Source organism: Physeter macrocephalus, chromosome 9 (genome assembly GCF_002837175.3).
Source record: "Physeter macrocephalus isolate SW-GA chromosome 9, ASM283717v5, whole genome shotgun sequence".
Lineage (NCBI taxonomy): Eukaryota > Metazoa > Chordata > Mammalia > Artiodactyla > Physeteridae > Physeter > Physeter macrocephalus.
The window spans coordinates 1,805,590-1,831,476 of NC_041222.1; the positions used below are offsets into that span (position 1 = coordinate 1,805,590).

At 41.0% G+C, this 25,887-nt stretch overlaps 1 protein-coding gene across 4 annotated transcripts in view; it reads left to right on the forward strand.

The window, feature by feature from the left end:
- Positions 1-25,887, forward strand: part of MAPKAP1 (MAPK associated protein 1) — a 232,170-nt gene that overhangs the window by 112,804 nt on the left and 93,479 nt on the right. For 3 of the 4 annotated variants that reach the window (XM_007102666.3, XM_007102668.3, XM_007102667.2), the window contains 2 exons: positions 8,709-8,885; positions 24,146-24,255. In XM_007102666.3, coding sequence (XP_007102728.1) covers positions 8,709-8,885; positions 24,146-24,255 — 287 coding nt within the window. Of the gene's footprint in view, positions 1-8,708; positions 8,886-22,381; positions 22,457-24,145; positions 24,256-25,887 lie in introns of all 4 variants that reach the window. The other variant, XM_007102665.3, reaches the window with a different exon arrangement.

A 25,887-nucleotide genomic window follows, 5' to 3' on the forward strand; every position in this document is an offset into this window, starting at 1 on the left:
CGCTCCGCGGCATGTGGGATCCTCCCAGACCGGGGCGCGAACCCGGTTCCCCTGCATCGGCAGGCGGACGCGCAACCACTGCGCCACCGGGGAAGCCCCCTAATTTTTTTAAAATAAATTTTTATTTGTTTTATTATTTTTTTTGGCTGCATTGGGTCTTCATTGCTGCATGCGGGCTTTCTCTAGTTGCAGCGAGCTGGGGCTACTCTCCATTGCGGTGCACGGGCTTCTCATTGAGGTGGCTTCTCTTGTTGTGGAGCACGGACTCTAGGTGTGCAGGCTTCAGTAGTTGTGGCATGAGGGCTCAGTAGTTGTGGCGCACGGCCTTAGTTGCTCTGCCACATGTGGGATCTTCCCGGACCATGGCTCAAGCCCTTGTCCCCTGCCTTGGCAGTCGGATTCTTAACTGCTGTGCCACCAGGGAAGCCCCAACTAGTCCTAATTTTTATGCAGAGATTTCAGTCGTGTGTTATGACTCCATTGTACCCCAGAATAGCCATTCCTTGCGTTCTTCTTTTCAGGTGTCCCTTAGACATTCAACATATTTCACTGGTCTCTTATGTACTATTGCTCTTCATTAGGCTACTGACAGGTGAAGTACTGATAGTAAAAACCTGAAGAATTTTGCTCTGTTATACAAAGCTGGTGTAGTATACTTTGGAGATTATCACAGTGTTCAGTGAGTGGAAGTTTATGGGTATAGAGCAGTGCTGTCCAAATGAAATGCAATGCAATCATTTCATACCTGTTAGAATGACTATCATCAAAAAGACAAGATATAACAAGTGTTGGCGAGGATGTGGAGAAAAGGGAACCCTTGTGCACTGTTGGTAGAAATGGAAATTGATACAGGCACTATGGAAAACGGTATGGAGGTTCCTCAAAAAGTTAAAAATAGAACTGCCATATGGATCCAGGAATTCTACTTCTGGGTATGTATCCATTGGAAATGCAAACAGGATCGCAAAGAGATACCTGCACTCCCAAGTTCATTGCAGCATTATTCACAATAGCCAAGATATGGAAACAACCTAACTGTTCATCTGTGGATGAATGAATAAAGATGATAATGGTGTATATATACACACAATGGAATATTACTCAGCCATGAGAAAGAAGGAAATCCTGCTATTTTCAACAACATAGATGGACGTTGAGGACATGATGCTAAGTGAGATAAGTCAGACAGAGAAAGACAAATACTGTATGATATCACTTATATGTGGAATCTAAAAAAGCAGACACATAGAAACAGATTAGAATGGTGGTTACCAGGGCCTGGGGTGTGGGGGAAATGGGGAGATGTTGGTCAGAGGTTATAAACTTTCAGTTATAAGTTCTTGGGATCAGAGTACAGCACATTTGAAAAGTTGCTAAGGTTGCCAAATGTTCTCACCCTGATGGAGGTATTGGCTAATACTACTTGGTAATCATTTGGTAATATGTAAGTGTATTGTATCAACACCTTAAACCTACACAATGCTATATGTCAATTATATTTTAATAAAGCCAGAAAAAATGTATAATACAAGCTACAAATGTAAGCCACATTTTACAATTTTAAATTTCTAGTAATCACATATTTAAACATTTCCAAAAAACAAGTGAAATTAATTTTCATAATATATTTTATCTAACCCATTATATCCTAAATATTACCATTTCAACATGTAATTGATATTAAAATTATTAATGAGATTTTTAATATTCTTTTTTTGGTCACGTATTCAAAATCCAGTGTTTATTTGCTATTTACAGCACATCTCAATTCAGACTAGCCACACATTTCAAGGACTCAGTAGCCACATGTTTGGAAAGTGCAGCTGTAGAGTATGCCAACACATGATATAGCCATGCAGTGGATTTCACTGTGGGTTCACTTCCTTCTCATAGAGCCCTTGGGAAACTTGGTGGACCGCCTAGATAGTTGAGGTTTATCTCATTCACTATTGAGGTTTCTTTATTTTTGTAATATTTCATAGAAGCTCACTAACGTGTTAACATTTTCCGCTGCCTTCTTAATCAGTATGTAACGTGGTGGTTAAGAGTGTGGGATTCAAAGTCATAGTCTGGGTTTGCATTCTGGCACTAACCATTAGGGTGATCTTGGATGAATTACTTCAGCCCATGTATTCCATTTTTCTCATGTGTAAAATGAGGATAGAAACTTCCTATCAGGGTGGTTATGAAAATAAAATGAGAAAATACATGGCAAGTGCTCAGTAAATGTTTGTTTCTGTTGCTGCTAAATACTATAACTCCAGCAGCTACCACTGCAATGAATACTAGTATTAGTTCAGCAATAGTAGCATAATTTAGCCCTTTCTTGATGACTCAAGTAATTGTACCATGCTATGATACAGTGATGCCCTTGTGGGCTTATGAAAGTATCTAGAAACGTTTGACTTTACATTATACGTTTTCTGACAACTTTGCAATTTGAATTCTTTATACTCCCCACACCACCACCACCACCACCACCCCTTTTTTTTTTTTTTTTTGCTGTCTGCCTGCCTGCCACTGTCTACTCTTCTCCCATTTCTAGGTTGCTGCTTCTAATTTATACTCCTTAGAGTCATCACTGAGAACCATTTACCTAAATAATACAGCCTAAGGTGCCCTTCCCATCTGACCCCCAGGTATGCTCCCATACATTCTAACACATCACATTCTTTAACTGGCAGCTTCTTGACACGCACCATGTCTGCTTTTGCTGTTTCCTTAGAAATGCCTTTCTCACTCTTCTTTTGATATCCTGCTTAATCTCAAAGACTTAAGTCCCTCATCATTTCTTCATTCAGCAAATATTTATGGAGTTCCAGGCCCTGGGTATCGAGGATAAAATGGAGAACAAGAGAAACGCAATTGCTGCTCTCAAAAAATTTACAGTTTGGTGGGGAAGAAGAAATTATCAAGTGTAATAGCACTTTGTCACTGGCTCATTTCACTTATCATTTGTATTCATTCATGCATTCAGTAAATATTTATTGAGTGTTTTCTATGTACCAGGCATTTTGCTGGGTGTACAGTGGTGAGGGGAGCAAGACATAGTTTCTCCTTCATGAATTCTACAACCTAGTGAGGGAAATGGGCAAATAATTAAGCCAAATAATGTTTGCTTAGAAGCTGAGTTAAGTGCTCTGCAGGGAAGGAATGCCATTTGTGAGAGCCTCACCTGGGAACCAGGGAGGAATTCCCTCAGAAAGTGATGCCAGGGGCATTTGGCAGGGGAAGGCGCCTGGCAGATGGAACCATGTGGCAGTGATGCTGTGGCAGGAGGAAGCATGCTGTGGTCAGGGAACTTGAAGACATAGCAATAAAAACTGTCCTAAGAGGAGCTCAGACAGAACAATATGAAGGTCTTGCTTCCACCTAAAAATTAGTGGACATTTTCTCCCTAGAACTTTACCAGGAAATTTAGATTTAACTATTCCTGTCTGAGGTTGCTGTGGCTTGACAAACGTTATGATGTTATTTATCAGTTTTACTTTCCATTTATGGGGGGGGGGTGTTTTAGAGAAAAGGAAATCTTGGGAGTCTTAAAAATCTTTTCTCTGACTTCAAAGAGATGAACTTCTGAGCTGCAGCCATCAGGATCTTTCTCCTGCTAATGCCTGACACACTCTTAATATTGCTTGTCACCAAAATAAGCAGCGAAGCTCATGCAGTGAACATTCTGGACATTTCAGAATCATGCATTCTTTTATTTTTCATTAAAAAAACAATAAGCATTAATATGTCTTGTGTTCATACTTTAGTGTGTTTTGCATTTTCTGAAGATAAGAAATGAACATGTCAGATCACATTTGGTAGAAATCTGGGATGCTTCCTGGAATGCTCCTGAATTTTCATATATGAATTAAATACCATCTATTTATGGGCTATAGGCTTCTGTCTCTTCATAAAAGCCATACTGGCCTTTGAACATAAAATGAATACTGGTCAACAATTCAATGCAATAAATTTTTCTAATGAAGAAATTTAGTTTTATTTGATGAAATATGAATAAGGGAAATTCAGTTAATTGTACTCATTAAAGCTTTGGAGATCTGTATATCTCCCCCAGAAGGATCTCTTTTTGGCAGCAGGCTCCATTTTGCATCCACTCATTTCTTAAACTTCCAGTCCTCTTACAAACTCCATGGTACCTAAAAGGGCCTGCTCCTTCCATGCCAACCCAACTCTAAAATTAAGCCTCTTCTTGTGGATCCAGTTGTCCTGTACTTGTTTGTTAGCATTTTGATCATTCTTCTCTCTCTGGTAGTGACTCACAAACAGGACTCTTAGGTTTCTCTGTCTCATTGCTATCCATGCTTCTGTTAGATAGTTAATTCTGCTTCTGTGTAATCAGAAGCTTAAAAGTGGTAGAAGAAATTTTGGCAAAATGAGAATCCTTCTTCATGCCAGGCACTGTGCAGTTAATTATGTCATTTAATCCTTATAAGACCCTTATGCAGTAGTTACGGTTATTTCTTCCATAATTCCAGAACCTAGTAGAGAAAATGAGCACACTTACCAATCAGGCAGGCCATGCTCAGAGTCTCTAGGACAAGTGATTTTCTCTGTGTAGTGGGGTGAGAGATTTCCCAGACTTCTTTGTACTGTTCCATATTTCTAAATTGTCTACAATAAGAATGTATTAATATTACACTTATCAAAAATTTAATTAAATATTTTATAAAGAAAGGAAAATGAAAGTTATACATATTATGAGACATCTGGAAAGTATAGAAATTTAGAAAGAAAAAAGTGCTCATTGCTTTAATGTAAATGTAATCTCTATGAACTTTTTGGTCCCTTTTTTTATAGTCTTTTTATATGTATGTAATTGAACATTTTTATATAGTTGTAATAATTTCTTATTGTTTTCTCCATAAAAAACTGAGATGCCAGTACTCATATCTTGGTGACCTGTAAGAATGCCTCTTTCATTTTCACTTTTTCCTGGGCCTTCTTCCCTTGTCTTGAATTGCTATCTCTGATACATGTGCATTGCCTTGAAAGCCTCATTTGGCTAACAGGTATCAATGTGACAAGCCAGAAAAAGAAAAAGAAAAGCTTATTACTTCTCCTCTTCTCGTTAACACACACATCATTAATAATACCCTCTTTGTTTTTTTCATGGGTAGAGTGACTCAGTCTACACATTCATGTATTCGTTCATTCAACAAATATTTGTTCTAAATGCCAGCCATTTTACTCTTCAGTGAGCATGCAGAGATAGTAGAAGAATCCCTGCTCTTTAGGAGAACATAGATGCATAAATAAGAAAAAGAGCAGTGTGGTAAGTTATATGCAGAAATATCAGCCAAGTTCTGTTAAGAACACAGAGGAGAATCACTTGGATTCTCCTAGAGATCCAAATGATTCTCCTAAAGGAATCAAGGAAAGCCTTTCATGGGTAAGAAAATGGAGCTCAGACAGATTCGGTCACATAGCTGGTTCATGGTTGTGTTGGCATTAAAACCAGATCTCACTGCAAAACCCGTCTTCCTTCCAACAAACTGTCCTGAAGAGGCACCCCGTTTTTGTTGTTTTGGAAGCTCTAGGTGTCTGTATTTGGCAAATTCCTGAGTCAGGGACCACAGCTGCCCCTTTTTTCTCTCCCCATTTCAAAATGCCACCAATTTCTGATTTGTTCAAAGAGTAATGGAAGAGAAGTAAGGAAACCTGAGTTCTCTGAAAACCAGCTTTGCCACCATTTAACTAGGTGATCATGGGCACCTTATTCCTCTTTTCTAGGTATCTATTCCCCATTTGTAAAAGCGAGGAGATTGAAATAAATCTCTCTAAGCTTCTAATTTTTTATAAATAATATGTCGTGGTTTCCTTCTCCATTTTAGCATATGTAGCATTTCCATACGATTGTAGGTTCCCAAGGGCCTTGGGAAATCTTGACACACCATGGCTTAGGCAGAGGAGTAGATGGGAGCCAGGAGTGAGGGCTCTTGACTGCCTGGGTTTGAATCTCAGCTCTATAACTTACATGCTGTTTAATCTTGCATGTAAGATTAACCTCCTTGAGCCTCAGTTTTGTAATTTGCAAATAGAAATAATAATAAGGGACTCACAGAGATGATGGGAAGACGCAGTGAGCTTATGTGTCTAAACCACTGCGCACAGTGTCTGGCACGTGGTACTCAATAAATGTAGCTAATGATACTAATGGCTGTTTTTACTAGTACTAATTTGGAGTCCTGAAGCAGTTTTAGAAGTCAGAATATCACAGTAGCTTCTTTTATTAATGATTCTCCTAAAAAGGCACAAAGGAACCAATATCCATGCATAGAATATGGAATTTTAGTCATTTATTTTCCCCTTAGATGTTCAATTAAGGGTTGATAGGGGGTGGCGCACTGTTTACTGTTAAACTTTACTGAGGACCCAGAAAAGACTTCTGTTAGTTTGTATAACATAGAGTGGATCATTCACTCTTTTCCTTGCTGTGTTCCCAGTGCTCAGGACAGGCTACAGCACAGCGTAGGCACTTTACAAGTGTTTTGTGAATGAATAAATATCACACTTTATATTTAAGAACTGGGGGGAATAATAGCACTTGGCACATTGAGTCTTTTGGCTTTCAGAGCTTAGGCTGTGACATTTGCTGAGTTTGTTTTGAGGAGATTTGGGGGCGTCCTGTGACAATCAAAGCAGAATTCTTCTGATACCCCTGTTTGGCTTTCTGCTTTGATCAATAGACTTATTATTTGCCCTTGAAACCTCTGTGGTGCTAGGGATTCACAGACATTCCTCAGGATGATTTACACGGCAGTAAATAATCTGTGCCCTCCATTGCTTGCTTCATCAGTGTCTGCCCTGCTTATAAAATCCCGGAGGCTCAGTGGCCCCAAGGCTGGAGCACAGTGGACATGTTCGCTCCAGTTACAGATGTTTGCACATGGAACATGTTGCTCACTTTCATTGTTGCTTTGTTGCTCTAATATGCATCCACATTTGTCTTTAAGGGTTGACCTAACTATAGAAGTTATTTTCCATCTGACTCTATTATAGTTAGTACCATTTATTTTTTTACCTCTGTCATATGCTAGGCACTACATATATTATCTCATCAAAACTTCAAAACCCCCTCTAGGTGATTGTACCCTTTCTGTAGAATTGGAATCTGAAGGGAACGAAGCGTATTCTCTGAAATCACGTAGTCCATGAGCAGTGGGGCTTAGGTTGAACTCAAGTCCCTTTGGACACAAAGCCCTTAGCTACTACACCATGATATTTTCCTCATCTAAAGGGCTTTCTTCTCCTTCTACAAGTGTTTTGTGTTGAAGTTGGTAACCTTTTGCAAAGATTGGTAAGTTTCCCGTACCATTCAGAGATGAATTTTAAGTTTCTTAACAGCATTGCAAATACAGGAAATTTATAGTGACAAACAGAGACAGATTACTTTCTTGTTATCCATCCATTTAGTAAATTTACAGTTCCCATTAATTTAAATCTGTCCTTATTACCTATTTTTTATAATAAATATCTCATAGTCATGACAGACTGAGTATAGATCACCTGAAGTAGGCTCTCTCTCAATAAGCAGAGTTGCAGCTAAAGATTTGTGAATTAATTGGGAAAATTGCAAATCAGGTAGTCAGTGAAATAATTCATTGTCACATCCAATCAATAAACTTTGTAAATCAACTCATTTAATTCAAAAAATGATCTATATAGATCAAGCAACCAATTAAACAATTAGCATACACTTTGCAATTAATTAATTTAAGCATCAATCATATAATTAAAACTCCAGATTTAAGCCACAGAATTTAGAATCCTACCTCCTTGTGAACTATTAGGTTCATGCTTCTGAATGCTAGCAGATTTGCAGTTTCGCAATTCAACTTTGGTGCAGGGTATTTTAAAGTGTTTAAGTTGATTTCAGTTTTAAAATTTCTTTATGTTAGTATAGTTTCCCACCCTTTTTCAGCAAAGTGACTTTTTATTTCCCCCAAAGGAGAAGGAGTGTTAATTCTAAATTGGGCAAAGCTGGAATTTGGGAGTACTGACTGGACGTTCTGGGGAAGTGAGACAAGTCCAGAAGTAGTTGAGAAGGCTAGGTATCTGCGTCAGGATGAATTGCGTCCTTTGCTTTTACTCTGTTAAGTGTCCTTGGTGTTTGGAATCAGAGCCTGCCAAGTGAGCCTGATATTCTTCAGAGAAAGGAGAACTGTAAAGATTGTCTTGGTTACCTTGAGTTCTTCTTCTGATCTAGAGCATAGATATTTTCTTAATCCTGAACATAAATCAAAGGCCTCTGATTCCCTCCAAATAATTTTTTCCTCCTTTATAGATTTGTCTCTCTTATCATATTTATTTTATTTACATTTATAAATATTATAGCTAATGTAGTGCTTACTTTTTCCCCCTGCTATACTCTAAGCTTCCTTTGAGGGCTGATACTCAATCTCCTCTTTGATCAAAGGGGTTAAGTTCTGGGTCTTATCTATTAACAGGTGCTCAGTAAATATTTGTTGAAAGAATAGAGCAGTATCAATGTGCTCCTTTCACATTGTTTTTCTCCCCCTTTCTGCTGCCATGTGTTTTCTCTTTATCAAATGAAGTAGGGTTTGGGAGATCTAACTGTATCGCCAGGCTTTGGGGTAAAGAACAGTAGTGTCCCCGTTTGCTGTACACCGTAGCTTCCGGTCTCCGCGTCCCTCCCTCACCTTGGTGTTCACTTACCTTTTTGGTTTTTCTTACAGTGACAATGTCAGTGCCTACTGCCTGCATATTGCCGAGGATGATGGGGAGGTTGACACAGATTTCCCCCCACTGGATTCCAACGAGCCCATTCATAAGTTTGGCTTCAGTACTTTGGCCTTGGTTGAAAAGTATTCATCTCCTGGTCTGACATCCAAAGAGTCGCTCTTTGTTCGAATGTAAGTATTGACTCTGTTACTTACCTCAGTATCTCACCTCTACCTTCTAGTATTTTGGATTTGATTTTGGCTTTGTTCATCAAATGAATGATATTTGGTATCTGGGGAGTCAACATATAATGATTACTTTCAGAGAGATGTCGGGGACAACATTTGCATTGTATTCTATGCCTCTGCACCTGGATTAAATGCAGACTGCTTTGCAGTAGCAAATTGTAGGTATATCTTGAATGTCATGTCTAGGAACCAGACCTCTGGAAATACTGGGGTACTTTGGGGCCTATGAAGGACAAATTTGGGGTTTCCCTCTTTCTCATTAAGGAATCCAAACTGAAAATGTGCATTGCAGCCGCTTCTCTTTTGTGACTGAAAATACTTCTTTTTCTCTCCAACTTTGTTCAAATCAAATTTGATTTTTCTTCTTAGTTGCCTTCCATTAGACTGAGCAGAGGTTCTTAATCTTTCCTGTGCCTTTGGTAGTCTGGTAAAGCCTACAGAAGCCCTTCTCAGAAAAGTGTTCGTAAATGCAGAGAGTAAAATTCACAGGAGTACGAAAGAATTCCATTATATTTAAATAGTTATCAAATTATTAAACAAATTTGTGATATAGTAATATGTACTGACTTTGTTAATACATTAAATGACAAGATCCAGAGGCAGGTCTAACAGTAACTCCTGACGTCTCTTGTTTCAAAGTAGTGGTAAGTGTACATGATATTTGAGAAATCTGCAACAATTGTAATGTGCTATGATGGTATCTGTTGTTTCTGTTCATGACAGTCACCAGTACTGCTCACATGACTGTGGTTTGTTGACCGCATTCATAATTCAAGGAGATGCTAAATATCAGAAGTTAGTTAAAATAAAAATGTAGTTTTTGTCCATTCACGTCTGTAGAGCACCTGAGTCTTACACATATGTCCTGGTTATTAGGGGAAAACCTGCGGCGTTTTCTCAGCTTAAGGTCTTCTAACAGAGGCCGCGACAGTCCCACTCCTGGCCATCTCCTGGGAGCAATAGCGATCCCTTTGGCACCCCCTGCTGTTAGTAACCAGCAAATTCACTGTCCAGAAGAGGGATTGCTTTAGAGGACTTTCCCCCATCTTTTAAAAACATATTGCCTTTGTTTCAGGTTTTTACTAAAAATAGGATTATGTTACCTGTGATATATGAGTATTTTGGGTGTTTCTACCCTTGACCAAAGAAAGAAATCTGTGTGCCTGGGAGTGAGCCAGGGGTGGCTCCTCAAGCTTTATTATTGTCATTTCATCCCTACCCTGAAATCGCGTTTGGTGTATATAACATCACATATTTTCCTTCTTTTTACATTTCAGAGGCACTAAAGCAACAACTTTAAAGAATATTAAAGTAATTTAAAAGTTTTCCAATGATTCCTCCATCCCAGTATAATTATTTTCATTTTTGTATAATCATTTCCACATGTATATATATTACAGTTTCAGTTCTAGCGTACATATTGTGTTATTTTTACTTAACATTACATTACAAATATTTTGATATCTGTTCTTAATTTCTACAATCTACATTTATTATGTAATGTCTCAGACCTTAGGTAAAAACCTGCAGCTGCTTTTCTAACAAACTGTTGATCAGCAAAAATAAAGGGGCTACAGGAACCCTCATGTTTATGCTGTTCCTTTTTGGACTTCACGCAAAGACAGTTCTGTGTAAATGTACAGTTGACTCTGATTTGGAAATCTGAAAATCAGTTCATCCTTGTTATAAAAATTTTTTTACAATTGTAATTATATTGATGTTCATATTATATAAAATAACTCATTTAATAAAGTAGTACTTTAATTTTTCAAAAAAATCTAGACAGAGACAGCCCCTGTTCTCATGGAGCTTACTGTCTAGTGGGGGGAGAGTTGTCAAACAGATCATTCAAATGTGATGAGCAATGCAACAGAAAAATGTACGGGATGAAATGGATGCCTGTCAGAGGATGTTTAGATTGTTTCCTTGTTTTGGTTTTAACAAGTGATTCTATAATGATAGTCCTTGTCTATATCCCTTTTATTTCTGTTGAATACTTCCTTAGGATAATTCCCTGTGAGTAGGATTATTGATCAGGGTAGAAACATCTTCAGATTCTCGCTTTGTATTGACATATATAGCCTTCTGAAGAGGTGTCTATTACAATGCTACAAATAAAATTCATAAAACCATCTTTTCAGTTTTACCATTACAAGGTGTCATTAGAAGTTTTTTCTTTTTACTTTAAAAGATGTATATAATGAAATGTCAGTAGTTTCTGCTTGAAATTCTATTGTTTATTAATAAATCACTAGAAGAATTGTTCTCATTAGCACATAATTTTTACTACATAAATATTAACATATGATCATAGCAGTCTTTTGATCTGAAAGTCCTTTTTCAAACAAGGGCTTTAAAATCAGTGATTTTCAATAGAACGAGGTTGGGGGTGGTTTGGGCATACCTTCCCAGGAGAAGCATCTAAGGCGTCACAGTGTCTCACTGTGAACCCTACCTTCCAGAGAATGGGAAGAGAGAATGGGAAAACAACTGCTTTAAACCTGATACTTTTTTTTTTTTCCTGAATTACTTCCATACTGCACTCTCACTCCCAAACACACACACCACAGTCAATCCTTTTTTTATTCTAAAGTCCAGGAGTTTATTCAGCATGTCTGGAGTGTTTCTGAAAACACAAGGTCAAGTAAAATCTTTATATGTGAGCATTTAGAACAAATGTCAGTACATTTTCTCTTTCTTCGTTTTCTCAGTTGTCTGATGAAATAGTACAAATTACTGACCATTTGCCTTGTGTATGTCTTTTTGGTTCACCAACCTCCCATTCACCTTTCTGGTCTAAATTCTAAGTTAGAAAAATGTCTCCTGCAAATGCAGGACAGAGCAGACCTTTAGGAGTCTCCAGGGACGCATCCAACGTTTCAGGGAGTGAAGTGCCAGCAAAAGAAGTGAAACCATTGCTCCTTCTCTTCATTCCCTCCCTTTCGTCCTTGCATCTCTCTCCCAGTGGAGAATGGGCAGGAAGTGGCCACATAGACACTGCACTGAACCAGGAAGAAGGAGCTAGGTTTGACAGTGGGAAGTGAATTAGTATTTACTAAGGGCCAACTATGTATATGTTATTTCATTTAATCTGAAATGGCCCAGTTTTTATTATGACCCTTTTAGGGACATGAAAACTGAGCCTGGGAAGTACTGCTCTCAGGCCTGGACTTGACCGCATGCCTAACTTCAAAGTCCATGTTTCTTTCAACACCCTGCTGGTGGTGGGGATGTGGGTAGGGGAATCAAGTATTGGTCTAGTCATTCAAGTGAATCCCACTGTCTTAAGGCCAAAGTTCAAGAGCATGGTGGCCCCTGGAGCCAGACTTCTTGGGTGCCGATTCTGACCTTGCCCTTACTAGTGTGTGTGAAATCTCAGATGAATTACTTGACTTTTCTACGGCTCAGTTAAATGAGGGTAGTAATAATACCTCTCTCATAGAGCTGTTGTGTGGATTGGATGCATTAATATGTGCAAAGCACTTAGAACAGTGCCTAGCCTAAATAAGCATTATCTGAGTGTTTGCTGCAATTGTTGTTATTATTAATAAAAATCCTCTGAGGGCAAGAACTGGATCATTAGTGCCCCACAACACCCAGCATAGCTCCATTACTATGGTGGTAATGGAGTAAATAGAGGGATTGAGTAAAGGCTGAATTGGAATAACTTTTGCTGAACACAGACAGGGGTGGACCTTGGAGATCTGCAGACATCCTCTGTGGCAGACATCCTTTAAGACTGGGGTCCCCAACCCCCGGGCTGCGGACTGGTACCGGTCCGCGGCCTGTTCGGAACCGGACCGCACAGGAGGAGGTGAGCAGCGGGCGAGCGAGCGAGCGAAGCTTCATCTGCCGCTGCCCATCGCTCGCGTTGCCGCCTGAGCCGTCTTTGCCTTACTGCCTAAACCATCCCTGCGCCTAGCGCAGGGCTTCCTAGAGAAGGAATGAACGAATGAATCTTCAGGTGTCTGCGGGCTGCTCGGGCAGAAGGGGGCCCTTGGGCAAGCTTTCTGTCCCACCTTGCTTTCTGAGCCCACTTAACCTCTTGTACAGCCCTGTTTCTGCCTTTTGAATATCATGAAGCCCCAGGTTGCCTTCTGTTTTTCAAAGGCCCTCATACCGTTCAGCCAGGAGTCTCCAATATACCATCTTTCCCTACTCCAAACGAGGCAGCACGGCCTTTGAACTTAGGCTAACCTGGGTTCAAGTGTCAGCTTCACTAGTGACTTGCTCCATGACTGTGGTCTCAGTTTCTTCATCTGTAAATTGAGGATGGTAATTACTACCTCATGGATTTGTTGTGAGGAATGTTCTTAAATGTAAGTAAGGTACAGACCTCTTTTAAAGGAAAATTAATTCTCCTGAAACTTCAATGTTTGCCCAAATTTGTTTCATTATAATGTTACTTAAACACATACAAATGTAAAATTCTAGCTATAAATTCCATGTCTTTATGCAATCCAAAAAAATTACAAATTAAATGCAAATAAAGCTATAACATTAATAAAATAAAAATTCACAACTTTAATGCAACAGATGATGTTTTGCTGAAATTAAATCACTGATGTGGGGTTTAATGGATGTTAATTGTTTTACTTGTCAACTTGAATCTTCGGATTTTCATATGAAACATCAGACTATCATATTATTTACCCTTTTAAACAATGAATGTATTTTTAGGTACTAGTCCATTATTTTAATGGGCCAATTGACTTATAGTGCACCCCCCCAAATTTTAAATGTTTTTTAATTGGAAAAATAAAGAACATTTCTGCTAGGATGACCAGTTTATGCCAGTCCTACCCAGGATTTTCCCTGTTTTATTTTTTTCTGTTTTTTGGCCACGCCGCGTAGCTTGCAGGGTCTCAGTTCCCCATCCAGGTGTTAAACCCAGGCCATGGCAGTGAAAGCCCGGAATCCTAACCACTAAGCCCGGAATCCCTTCCCCACCAGGGAACTGACGGTTTTAAAATAGAAAGTCCTAAGTCCAAGAGCATCCCACTCAGTCCCGGGTGAACCAGGATGATGGGTCACCTTACTTTCTGCTGTTGTCAGTTGGTTCTGTTCATAGATGGGCTCTCTGCCTCATTTGTCCTGTGCACAGTGTGACTTGCATACTGCAGGGGATGAATTCTTCAGAGATCAGCAAGTCTCTTCCATAAAGAGCCTTGTGTACACTTCTCCTGTCACTTTTCCTTATTCAACAAACTGTTTTGGCACGTAGCTTGCACTGATGCCATTTGGCCTTTCTAAGTCTATTACTGATGTTAAATAACCAGCTGCTAGGATACTCAACCCCCCAAATCTCACCAGCTTATCCCACATGTTGGCAAACTTTTTCTATAAAGGACAAGGTAGTTAATATTTTAGGCTTGCAGGCCATACAGTCTCTGTGAGTCAACTCTGCCATCATAGTGCGAAAGTAGCCATAGAAAATACGTAAATGAATGGACATGGGCTAGATTGGTTGACCCTGGCTTTATTATATGTTTATTTCTTGTTCACATCTGTCTAATGAAGGTCAGGTGGCTCTCCTGGGTATTTCTCCTCCAAGCAGTGACTCAGGGCTCCCCCAGCTGGATGGAGAATGAGGAACATGGAAGACTAGAAATGGTCTATATCCATATCTATCTGTCTATTGCTTATATAAGTCATTATATATACATCTATTTATCGCTCTGTATAAAATTTTGCTTTTCAGTGAAAATCATATGTACATAATTTTCATTGAACTAAAAGCAAAATTTTTAAATTCTGAAACTCAAGAGAGCCTGTGAATGCATCTTTTGACCCTAGGGGGTCCATGAACCTCAGGTAGGAAATGCTGCTATGAGAAAATTAGCTCAGACCCTAGTGTGTAGGAAGTGTTATGTAGTTGCTATTTGTTATTTTTATCAGAGATTTAACAGCCTGAATAATTCACACTAAGTTGTATATGGGGTTTAACTTTTCTTTGGGTTATTTTTTATTGCACAATTAATACACGTGCATTATATTGGGTTGGCCCAAAAGTTCGTTCGGGTTTTTCCGTACGATCTTACGGAAAACAAAATAGAAAAATTAGAAAATCTGTTTCTTCATATAAAAGAAAATTTCAAATTTCTCTTTGTTCCATCATGCAGAGATAATGACTTATTACATTATATAATGACTTACATTTAAAAACAGGAGCTAGTTAACTTAAATGAATCCCTAATTGGAAAAGTATTTTGTGGAAAAGAGTGTGGAGCTGGATACCTTTTGCTGTTCTTACTGAGTTGGGGCTAGGCTGGTTTTGCCCTCCCAGGCCCTTGGGCCCCAGGAAACCCCTGGAAATAGAGTTGTCGTTAGGGGAAGGAGAATGGATTACTCTAACAAAGTGCAAATTAGGAGCCTGTTAGTGGACACGGCCTCCTTTACCAGATCAGCAAGCGGTTTTCTAAGGTAGCCACTGTTCTTGATTGATTTTGGACAGAGCAAATGTGTATATAAACAGGAGTCCCTACCTTGCTGACTGCTAGTAGCTACTCTGAGCCTAAGCATTGAAGTTGTTTGGCTGTCAGGAGTGTGGGAGGGGAGAAGTAGGGGACAGAGAGGTATGGGGGGGTGGCCCCTAATACTAGTTAAGAGCTGGATCTCAGCTGGTTTTCAGCATCTGAAGAAGTGCTCCTTGCCAACAACGACCACGCCAAGGCCTGTAGACATAGTAGGACAAGGGAAAAATGAAAATGAGATCTTGGAGTGGACAGGAGAGCAACTTGCATTGTCCATCTCTTCCCATCCCCCAGCATGGACTAATTCCATCAGAATTTGCGAAACTGAGTTGACTTTAAAAATGGCAATGACAAAAGCAGCTGGGGTGGTGTCATTGCGTTACATGTGTTGACATTAATGTTTCACACTGGGATCCTACTCTGGGGTGGGGAAGAAGGGCTTTAAGGGAAGAAAAGTCAAAAACAATAAAACGGACAGAACCTTCCTAGATCAGAAGTCAGTTAATTAAATTGCCCTCCTATATATGTGTTTTACTTAAAATGTTTAATATGTCAGGTGGATATGGGAAAGGAATCATTTTAACCAAGAGTTGCAGAGCAAATAGAATCCAGTTAGGATTTTGCTATTTGGGAAATGGAGCACGGGGTAGACGTTGGAGGATCTTGTACCAGAGGCTGGGCTGCCTCAGTCAGTGTGGCCCAGAGAGCTCCCAGAGACTGCTGTGGCTTCTCTTGGCTCTGCATAAAGGGAAAGGTTAGCTGCTTTTTTAGGAGGCATGCCCTAGATTCATTGCTCTTTCCTGTATGAGGGCCTTTCAAAAAAGGGTCTCAGTGGTTTTAGTATACATTCTTGATGAGATCTCCACAATACACCCTAAGTGACCAGACCGTTATGAAAAGATATCATTAGGGGCTTCCCTGGTGGCGCAGTGGTTGAGAGTCCGCCTGCCGATGCAGGGGACACGGGTTCGTGCCCCGGTCCGGGAAGATCCCACATGCCGCGGAGCGGCTGGGCCCGTGAGCCATGGCCGCTGAGCCTGCGCGTCCGGAGCCTGTGCTCCGCAATGGGAGAGGCCACAACAGTGAGAGGCCCGCGTATTGCAAAAAAAAAAAAAAAAAAAAAAAAAAGATATCATTAGTTTGAAAACTCACGTACTCACTCTTAATGTGATATTGCCTTAATGGTCTTGAGAGGAGGTAGTGTGGGTGAGGGGAAGAAATGAGCGTTTTTGCACACTCAGTTTGGTGCCCCTAGTAGCCATTATCTCATTTATTCCTTATAAGCAACTTATCTTTATAATATATAAGCTGAGGATCAGAGACAGGTAGTTATTTACCCAAGGTCATGCAGTTTGGTAAGGGGCAGAGCTAAAATAGGGCAAGGAATAAAATAAGATGCCTGTGCTCTTTGTAACCAGGCCTGACAACATGGCTATAAATTATCCTAGTTATTTATTGTTTGCTTGAGTCATAGAGGACCAACTGTGTGTTGTTTCTTTTCATTCTGTTGTATTAGCAAACATTTTCATTGTCCAGATTGTCCTCGTGTATGGAAGTGTAACATATGCAGCCTGTTTAATTTTGTATTTGTAAATCTGACTTGATTTCCTTTTTGGCAACAGCTACTGTCTAGAGAAAAGAAAAGATTTTTCTTTGTGTCTGTTTAAAGTGACAGAAGTATTGGAGTAAGTAATAAAGATGGAAAGCATTAATTACATACTTCTAAGAATTTAAAGGTCGGACAAGCTAAATATGTATGTTTTGCTCACTGGAATGTCTGTCTGTTGAAATTGTGCCAGGATAACTTTGTTCCTACAATAAAAGCACGTATTTTAGATAGCCATCAACTTACTTTGCTACCCCAAAATTATATCAGGTTGTTGCTTTAGTTGCTATATATCTTAAAAGTTTGGGACTCACGTTTCTGATGTTAATGTGATTTGTTTCATGATCCACCCCCTTTGGCCATGTTCAGTTACTATGTCTCATTTTGATTTCCTCTGTTCTCCCCTCAGCTTGTGTTGGAGTCTGTCAGCTGCTGCTATGTACCTGTCAGGCTAGTGACTTGTAATGTTTATTAATACAGCGTCAGTCTTGCTGTTGGAAAAACCGTGGTGCTTCTCAGAAGGGTGCGATAGAACGAAGCGTTTGATTTCCAGATCCTGTCTGCACTGTGTGGTGAATACATTCTCAGATGTTATGCAGTTCACTGACCTGACAGTTGTGGAACCCCGCCTGGGACCCCATTTCAGCAGGACATATTTGAGCAGAAACAGTTTGCAAAACTTTACACACTTAAACTCCTGCCAAGGCAAACTGTTAGCCACTTGAGTTTGTTATAAATACCCAGTGGCAGTGGTTGGAGGTAGCCCACGGTGTGTTTTATATTCTGAACTGAATGTGAGTGTCTTTGCGGTTATATAGAGTAGTAAATAATTGAGTTTGATTAGGGAGAGGGACCTCATTATCCCCCACCTGTGCCCAGCTGGAAGGGGAGGGTCGAAATGAAGCCATTAGCTGTCTCTCTTACTGGCATCTCAAAGAGCTCAAATACATCTGTGTCTTATTTTCTTTTCTGGCACAATCAGTCGAGCAAGCTAAGCAGGCATGACCGGATTTGGCAAGTCCCAAGGACTCTGGCAAAGATACACAAGGAGAAGGCGGAGGGCAGTCATTTTGGCTTCTCACTGCCCATTAGTCTAGTGAGTTATGTTTTTGGAAAATGTCTCTTTTGAAAAAGAGTACTTTGTCCAATGTCAAATATCACATACTCACACAATACGCTTTGATCTTGAAAAAAAAATTTTTTTGTCAGTGCAAGGGGAAACAAAATGTGGCATTCCCACTAGTGTAAACTCTCTTTATGGATAAAGAAATACCCGAAGGACTTCCTTTAAAGCAGGCCTGCTGCAGTTATTATAAGGCTTTCTCTTGCTCATATATTTTCATTTTCAACCTTGAAATGCTCAGAAATGAACATGCATGGAATTGGGACCAGAGCAGGCTGGGAACCAAAGGAGTACGTCTTCATCACGATTATGAACTGGCCAGGACTGGAGGAGGGAGTGCTACTCTGGGCAGCCTTTTCCCACTTTCACAAACTGACACTGTGGCTCAGCAAACCAGGACGTTTTCCAAGCAGTCTTGTAGGTCATATGGTTAGTCTAAGAGCTGGGACATTTATAATGAAACTGAATTTGTTACAGTGGGAGTTGACCTTTTCCATAGATTGGTCAGTGGTTCCAATCTGGAAGATATGCTCTCTGGAAGTTTCTTCTTCCCCTTAGTCCCCCCAGACTCCCTTGGCCATAGGGAGGTTTAAAACACAGGCTTTGGAGTCTGGCTGACCTGGGTTCAAGTTCTGGTTCCTCCACTTCTTAGCTGCGTAATTCCAGGTATGTGTCTCAACCTTGCCAAACCTCAATTTCCTCCATTATAAAATGGGACTGATGACAACACCTACCTTTTCTGGGAGGATTAAATGAACAAAGTAAGTGCTCAGTAAATGTTGGCTGAAGTCATTTTCTCATCGTTATATATCACTTCTTTGTATGAAGAAAAGCTGATAGTTATTATATTATCTATTGCTTATTAAGCATTTATTTTATGACGAGTATTACGTTAATTACTTTAGAAGTATTTAACCCTGACAGCAATCTTATAGTCTAAGAATTAGCCTCATTTTGTAGATGAGAAAACTAGAAGTTAGAGAGATTATATCATTTACCCAAGGAAGGCAGAGCTGGGACTCCAAAGCAGGCTCTATTCTAGAACTTGCTGTGCTCTGCTGCCTTCTGGTGTTGCCACCATTTTTTCAGTATGATACAGAGCTAAATGACAGCTATGTTTTGAGACCTGTCCACTAAGAAGCTTCTCTGATCCCCCTCACCCCTACCGGCTGGGTTAAGTGCCCCTATGTTTTGGCAGCACTCTGAGCTTGCCTTCATCTTTGTGCTTATCATGGAGAACTATAATTCTTTTTTTTTTTTTTTTTTTTTTTTTTTTTTTTGCGGTACGCGGGCCTCTCACTGCTGTGACCTCTCCCGTTGCGGAGCGCAGGCTCAGCGGCCGTGGCCCACGGGCCCAGCCGCTCCGTGGCACGTGGGATCCTCCTGGACCAGGGCACGAACCCATGTCCCCTGCATCGGCAGGCGGACTCTCAACCACTGCGCCACCAGGGAAGCCCAGAACTATAATTCTTTGTTTGCTTCTTTGTCTTTCTCTCCCACTGGACTGTGCTACTTGGATTAGGGACTGTATTGTTGATTTCTGAATCCAAAATAGGATCTTCAATAGATGAGTGACCTCAGGTAAATTCCCTAATATTTCCAGCCTCAAGTTTTTGCAAAATGGATATAATTTATTAGTGCCTATTTTAGGGTAGAATGAGTTAATGCAGATTTAAAAGGCTTAACACAGCACTTGGCACATACTAAGTGCTCAGTAGGTAGTAGATGCTACTGTTATTGTTGTAATTGTTGAATAATAACATCTTGCACTCTGCAGAAGCAGACACTTAATAAAGCTCACTGGATTTCTCTGCATTATCACCATGATTTTTGACTTCCACCATCCCCACCCAAAGCTGAGTTAAGCCGAGGTGGAATGTACCTACTTCTCTGTTTTACTCTCTCAAAAAGGAAAACCTTAAAACCGGAGCCCAGGGTGCCCTGCTTTGAGCTTCAGGGGGGTTTTGATGTCTGGGCCAGGGGCTGCTTACTGATAGTGTCCCAGTGCTGCCACCATGCCCAGCCAGTTGCACATTTTCATGGCCCTGTGTTATCAATTATGAGCAATGAAGGTTGAGATCCATTCCCCCAAATAAGCAATATCTCCTGGGGGTTTTGGGGAAATGGGCTGTATGGGGCCTCTTCTCTTGGGGTGATGACTTGGGACAAGGGGAACACAAGAGGAGGAACATCGTAAACCCCTTTTACTGTTTGCCAGCCTTAGTTCCACGTGCTTGGCATTCATTGTCTATTTTATCCTCCTGGCAATTCTGTAGGGACATGGCCTCCTCATTTCGTGGACGCGGCTGAGGTTCCCACATGTTAAGACAACATTTTGGTTAGCCATGGAGCCAGGATTTGAACCAAAAGGTATTTAACTCCCAGCCCATGTGTCTTCCTCTCCAATATGTTGCCTTCCAACTTGGGTTCTGATTCCAGCGCTGCCCCTATAAATAGAATCTAAGCTTCTCAGATAAAGACCTGTTCCCCTACTTCTCTCTCCCTCCACCGCCGCCTCTTGTTCAGTGCTTAGCGCAGAAATGCTCATTGTGTTAGGTTAATGCTGGTATAAAAACTTCCCTGTGGTAACTGAGTGGCTTTGCACTGGGACAGAGCTGAATTCCTCAAGTGAGTAATCTCTTTTTAAAATGCCCGTACGTTTTTCAGTGTTTACGAGACTTGACAGGACCTAACTTGGAACTGACTGAAGCACTCCTGGCAGCACTCAGTCAGCTCCCTGAGGTGGCGCTTCATCTGGACCCAGCACGGGCAACCCAGGGAGCTGCGGAAGGGCGGCTGCTCCTGCTTAGTGCCCCTGGAATGCCCTGCGCTGGCAGAAAAGAAGCTGTCTGTCCACGAGGGCAGCTGGGCAGGAGCAGCTTCCTAGCTGAGAGTGGGTTTGCAGCCACCTGTCTGTCCATCCATCCGCCTGTCTGTCCAAGGGCGGGTCATCCCCAGCGCAGGTCACAACCCAGAGACTGAAATGCAGTGCCATGAAGAAGGGAAGCAGGGCTAGCACCCTCCCCGCCTGCTGCCCCGGGTCCCCCAAGATCATCGTCTCCTCAGTCTCAGACGCAGTGCCCAACATTAAATAAAAGTGCCCTTACAGGATGTATTTCCGTAGACATTGTAGAAAGCCCGTAAAAAATCCTGGATATGAAGAAATGAGGCATAAAACCCAGACTGTTTGGAAGTCAAGCTGAAAATTGTGGTAGCAAGTCTCCATATCCTTTTATTAAATGGGAGCATAACTTAACAGTTGCGCCTCCATGGATTCTGAGAACCACTTAGATCCTGTACTCTTGTGTTTTAGAAACATTAGGTGCCGTAGACTCGGGACAAGATCCAAGGTTGGCGTTCGTCCGGAGGGAGAGGAGTGGGTGGAGTGCGAGGCTGACCTGAGGAGGCTTTCGTTAGGTCTGGCTGAGGGCTCAGGACGTGGGTCACAACCTGTTTCTCCTTTAAATGTGCACGTTTTCACCGAAACGGAGCCCCAGAGTGAGATCCCGCACACCGCGAAGGCACATTGCGAGTGCCGAGCGTGCCCCTTCCCTTCAGTGTTGTTTTCATTTTCCTCTCATGAACCTTGCTACCCTGGCTTCAGCACAGAGGCTGTAAAGGAAGATGGAGAGCCGAGTTACCTCAGAATGATCACTATCGTTAACATTCACGGGTGGTTCACTTATCATTCCTGACTGCACAGACATGGCAGCCGCTCGGAAGCGTCCGCAGGTGTAGCATGGTGATACATATTACATTGTGCCCCAATGGATTTATGTATTCTGTAACAAAAGAAAAGTGTAATGAAAAAATACAGAAGGTAATCCTTTATTCCTCCACCACACAGTTTATCAGTAATGCCTGTGGATGATAAGTGCCAGGGATTTCCTCCACATGCTTTAACCTTGTCACCCAGGTATATTTTGGTAAAATGACAGAAAAATACAGACTAGGGATTTTCCTCTGTTCAAAAATCTTTTAAAAGGACACTTTTAATTTATGGAAGTTAGTCCAAACACAGGGCTTCCTTTTGAGCTTTTAGTCTGCCTTCGCTGAAAAGATAAACGTATTGGTTGGAAATAACGCTATCAGCCAGCAGCAGGTTAGGAGAGAATGTAAGCAATTTACAAGCAGACTCAAATCTAAAATAGTTCAGGTGGAACCCGGACAGATGGAAGTTTGGGAGATCTAGCCCAATGCTAGCTTGCGAGTACCCAAGAACTGGTGTTCCTTTTAGGTCCTACTCATCCATCGCCCAGCATATTGTCACAGATGGAGCGCGTACTGACTTCCGAGGAGAAAGCAGAGGAAGGCAAGTCTGAACTCGAATGATTGGCATTTGTTCCAAACACACACTGGCCTAGTGCCAGAGCAAATACCCGCAAGTTTATAAATGCGCAAGGCACTTTACATTTCAGAACTCTTGCCAGAGCATCACTTACTACCTCGCTCCCTAAATATAGTTTTAAAAAAAGAGCTATTTCTTATTTTGCTTTGATCAGTAAAATAAACTTTTAAAGATTGTTCTGGGATGGGGTCCAGCTTCTGAGGTAAAGAACGGCCGGGGCTCAGGCATGATTCAGTAACAGAGTGTTCAGTAAAATTAGCTTGACAGTTCTCAGGCCTGCTGTTCGAGAGCAAAACTTGACCAAGTTAAAATGGATGATCGTGCTGGCTAGACCAGCATCGGCTTTTGCCTTTTAACAAATGGAATGTCAAGGATTAAACAGCAAGCAGTATGGAGAGGAGGGGGTGTGGAGATGTCTCTGTATTAGGGAAGCAAATCGGGTCCTTGGTTTTGAGATCAGCCCCCAGCCCCCTTGGAAAGCCAGCCACCTGGTTGGGTCCAAACTAGGTTTAAGGCCCCTTCCCAGCCTGTCCTACCACTGGGAAGCTTTTCCATGGCTTAGCTTGGGGCTTGGCTTTTCTTTCAGTTTTCTTGTCAGTATGAAGTTCTGCCATGTTTTTTGGCTGTGTTCCGCTTTGAGATTCTTATGGGGAAATGGGAATGCAACCAAACTCCTTGTGGCAATTCCCATGTTCCATAGTTGGAAACTTGGGTCCCATTTGTTACATGAGCTGCTTGGAATTGGCCTGTTTTGTTTCAGTGCCCAAGCATAGTGAGTAGTATTTGTGATACCTGCTATTGCAGTTAACGGTCTTAGTGAAGTTATACCTCACCCGGGGATGGGCTGCTTTTTTAAGGCTACTTGTTCCTTACCAGTTTTTTCTTCTCTAGATGACCGCCCCCACCCCAAGTGTGATTGGCTAGAAGCTTATAAGTAGTGTTATTATTTTGTCGTAATTATTTACGCTTCAGCTAATATTTTGCTTGACCTTCTAAGACTAAGTAGATTAAAACGTTACTACTGAAGTGTACACAGACTCTGTACTTTTTTTAATGCTTGTTTATTAATTTATTTATTTGCTTGCCAGTTAGGGAGAGTCTTTGTTTTCCTTATTCTAAATTGCTTTGGGCTATCATATCCACCCCTCCACCCCCCATTTTCCCTCCAGGGCTCCATGAGCTTTAATATAATGGTAGTATCTGCCTGCAGTGACATCTACTGACACAAGCCAAGTTTATCGTTTGTTAGTCCTTGCTGCAGGATTTGGCTTGGGAACCAACACAAGGGAGCCATGGTACTAGTGACCCACACAGACCAATTGGATTCAATTTGGGATAAATAGAAACATCTTCCCTAATTCTGCCCTCTCTTTCGCTTGGAACCGTTCATATTAGAATGCTTTTCTTGCGCATGCGCTCTCTCGCGCGCGCGCGCGCGCTCTCTCTCGCGCGCGCTCTCTCTCTCTCTCTCTCTCTCTCTCTCTCTCTCTCTCTCTCTCTCTCTCTCTCGCATTAGAAGTTTGTTTATTTAACCCTTTTTAAAATAATTGACACTTCAGTGTACACTTACTCAAACTGAAACTCAGTGAGGACTGTATTAACATCCCTTTGGTTGAATATTGGTCTTGATTTAATGTTTGTCTTTTCCTACAGAAATGCTGCTCATGGATTCTCCCTTATTCAGGTGGACAACACAAAGGTCACCATGAAAGAAATCTTGCTAAAGGCAGTGAAGCGAAGAAAAGGATCCCAGAAAATTTCAGGTGGGACAGTTAAATCATACTCTGGCAACAGAAGCTTAACCCTTAGTTAAAAGTGCTGGGTGTGGGTGTTGGTGTGGGTGTGGGTATGGGTGGGTGTTTGATGGCTGGCTAGATTGGTTCAGATGTCATTGCTGGGTTCAAAAGCAAGTGTACAGCAGAAGAGTGATTTTAAGCTGCCCCTGGGCCCAAGGAAGGGATTGGGTCAGTGACATATGTGAGAAGAATGTGTCCATGTCGCTTATGGAAGCTTCATCATTAATTTGCGATAGATTAAGACAAAGCTACTTGAGCTAACTATTAGTTGGCGTAAAGCTGTCTGGAAAACTGATTTAATCCTAAATTTGAAGCACTGCTTTTAATTTCATGTTTTTATGTAGTTTTCCGTGGGGAAAACTTCTGGTTGCTAGTGTTTGGGGTATAGAATAAAAGAAAACATTTTTTAATTTTTACCAAAATGAGGGCAACTGTAAAAACAAAATTTTTTTTAAGATAAATCACTTGACACAAGTAGCTGTTAATCGCTGATTCCTCATTACTCAATTTATACAGAAAACAAGCTTGTGGTATTAGCTGTAATATTTAAAGGATATGAGAAAAGAAAATATTCCCAATATTGAGAAATAATTATTTTGAGAAATAGTTCAAAGATTTATCACACCATAGACAACTTTAGTATAAATCAGCCTGTCTATGACATGTCAAATATCTTAGCTTTGTAAGCAAATGAGACTTCTTAAACACCTTTGGTTTTATGTTTTGGAAAGGGAAAAAAAGCATGGCTCGGGTTGAGGAAAATAGTTCTGTGTTCCTTTTAAGGGGAGGAATATAATCTGTTCCAGATTTAATTAGCTATCTTCAGATGGAAGCTGAAGTTTTAATAAAAGTTAGAAGAGATAACACAGTGAAGGACACGGATGAGCTGTCTCAAGGCCATATTCCAGGGGAACGATAAGAGCTGTAAAAAATGGCAGAGGAGAGCAATTGAATGGAGCAATGAAAATCTGATTCTCATAAAAAAGAGAGAGAGAGAGAGATGCTGGTAGGGGCGGTTGTAGATGAGACCTGCTAGCGTCTGCAAGCAATTTGGATGCTTGCCAGGAGTCATTGTTCACCCTGGGCTGTGGCGGCTCCGTCCAGATGTGCCAACTGCACGTTTCGGCTTTTGCCAGCTGACTGCGCCGTTTGATAACCAGCTCTCTGGATGCCCATCACTGGCCGCAGAGATAGAATTAAATGATGATGATCTTCCCACAAGTTGGGAGAGGAAACAATGCATATAAATCTTGATTTCATCTCAGCATGAGAAGTCTTTATCCATCATCACTCATAATGAACAAGTCGTTAGCTGGGATGAATGGTGTTCTGGTTTTTCCAAACACCTCTTTTGTTCATTTTTTTGGGTGACTTTTATCCATTGCATGGGAGTCAAACCTCTTTGCATTTAAGGGATGATTGAAGAGGCATAGCCTCTACTTTCCCAGGGGAAAGTAGAAATTTGGGGGTTCTAGGTGCCAATCTAATAGCATTTAAACAGTTTCAGATATTTAAAGGTGTTAAATAAGCATTCTTCTACCTTTAGGATCCTGTTTTTTTCGTCTTGTTTTTGTCCCTAAATTTTTTTATATAATAGTG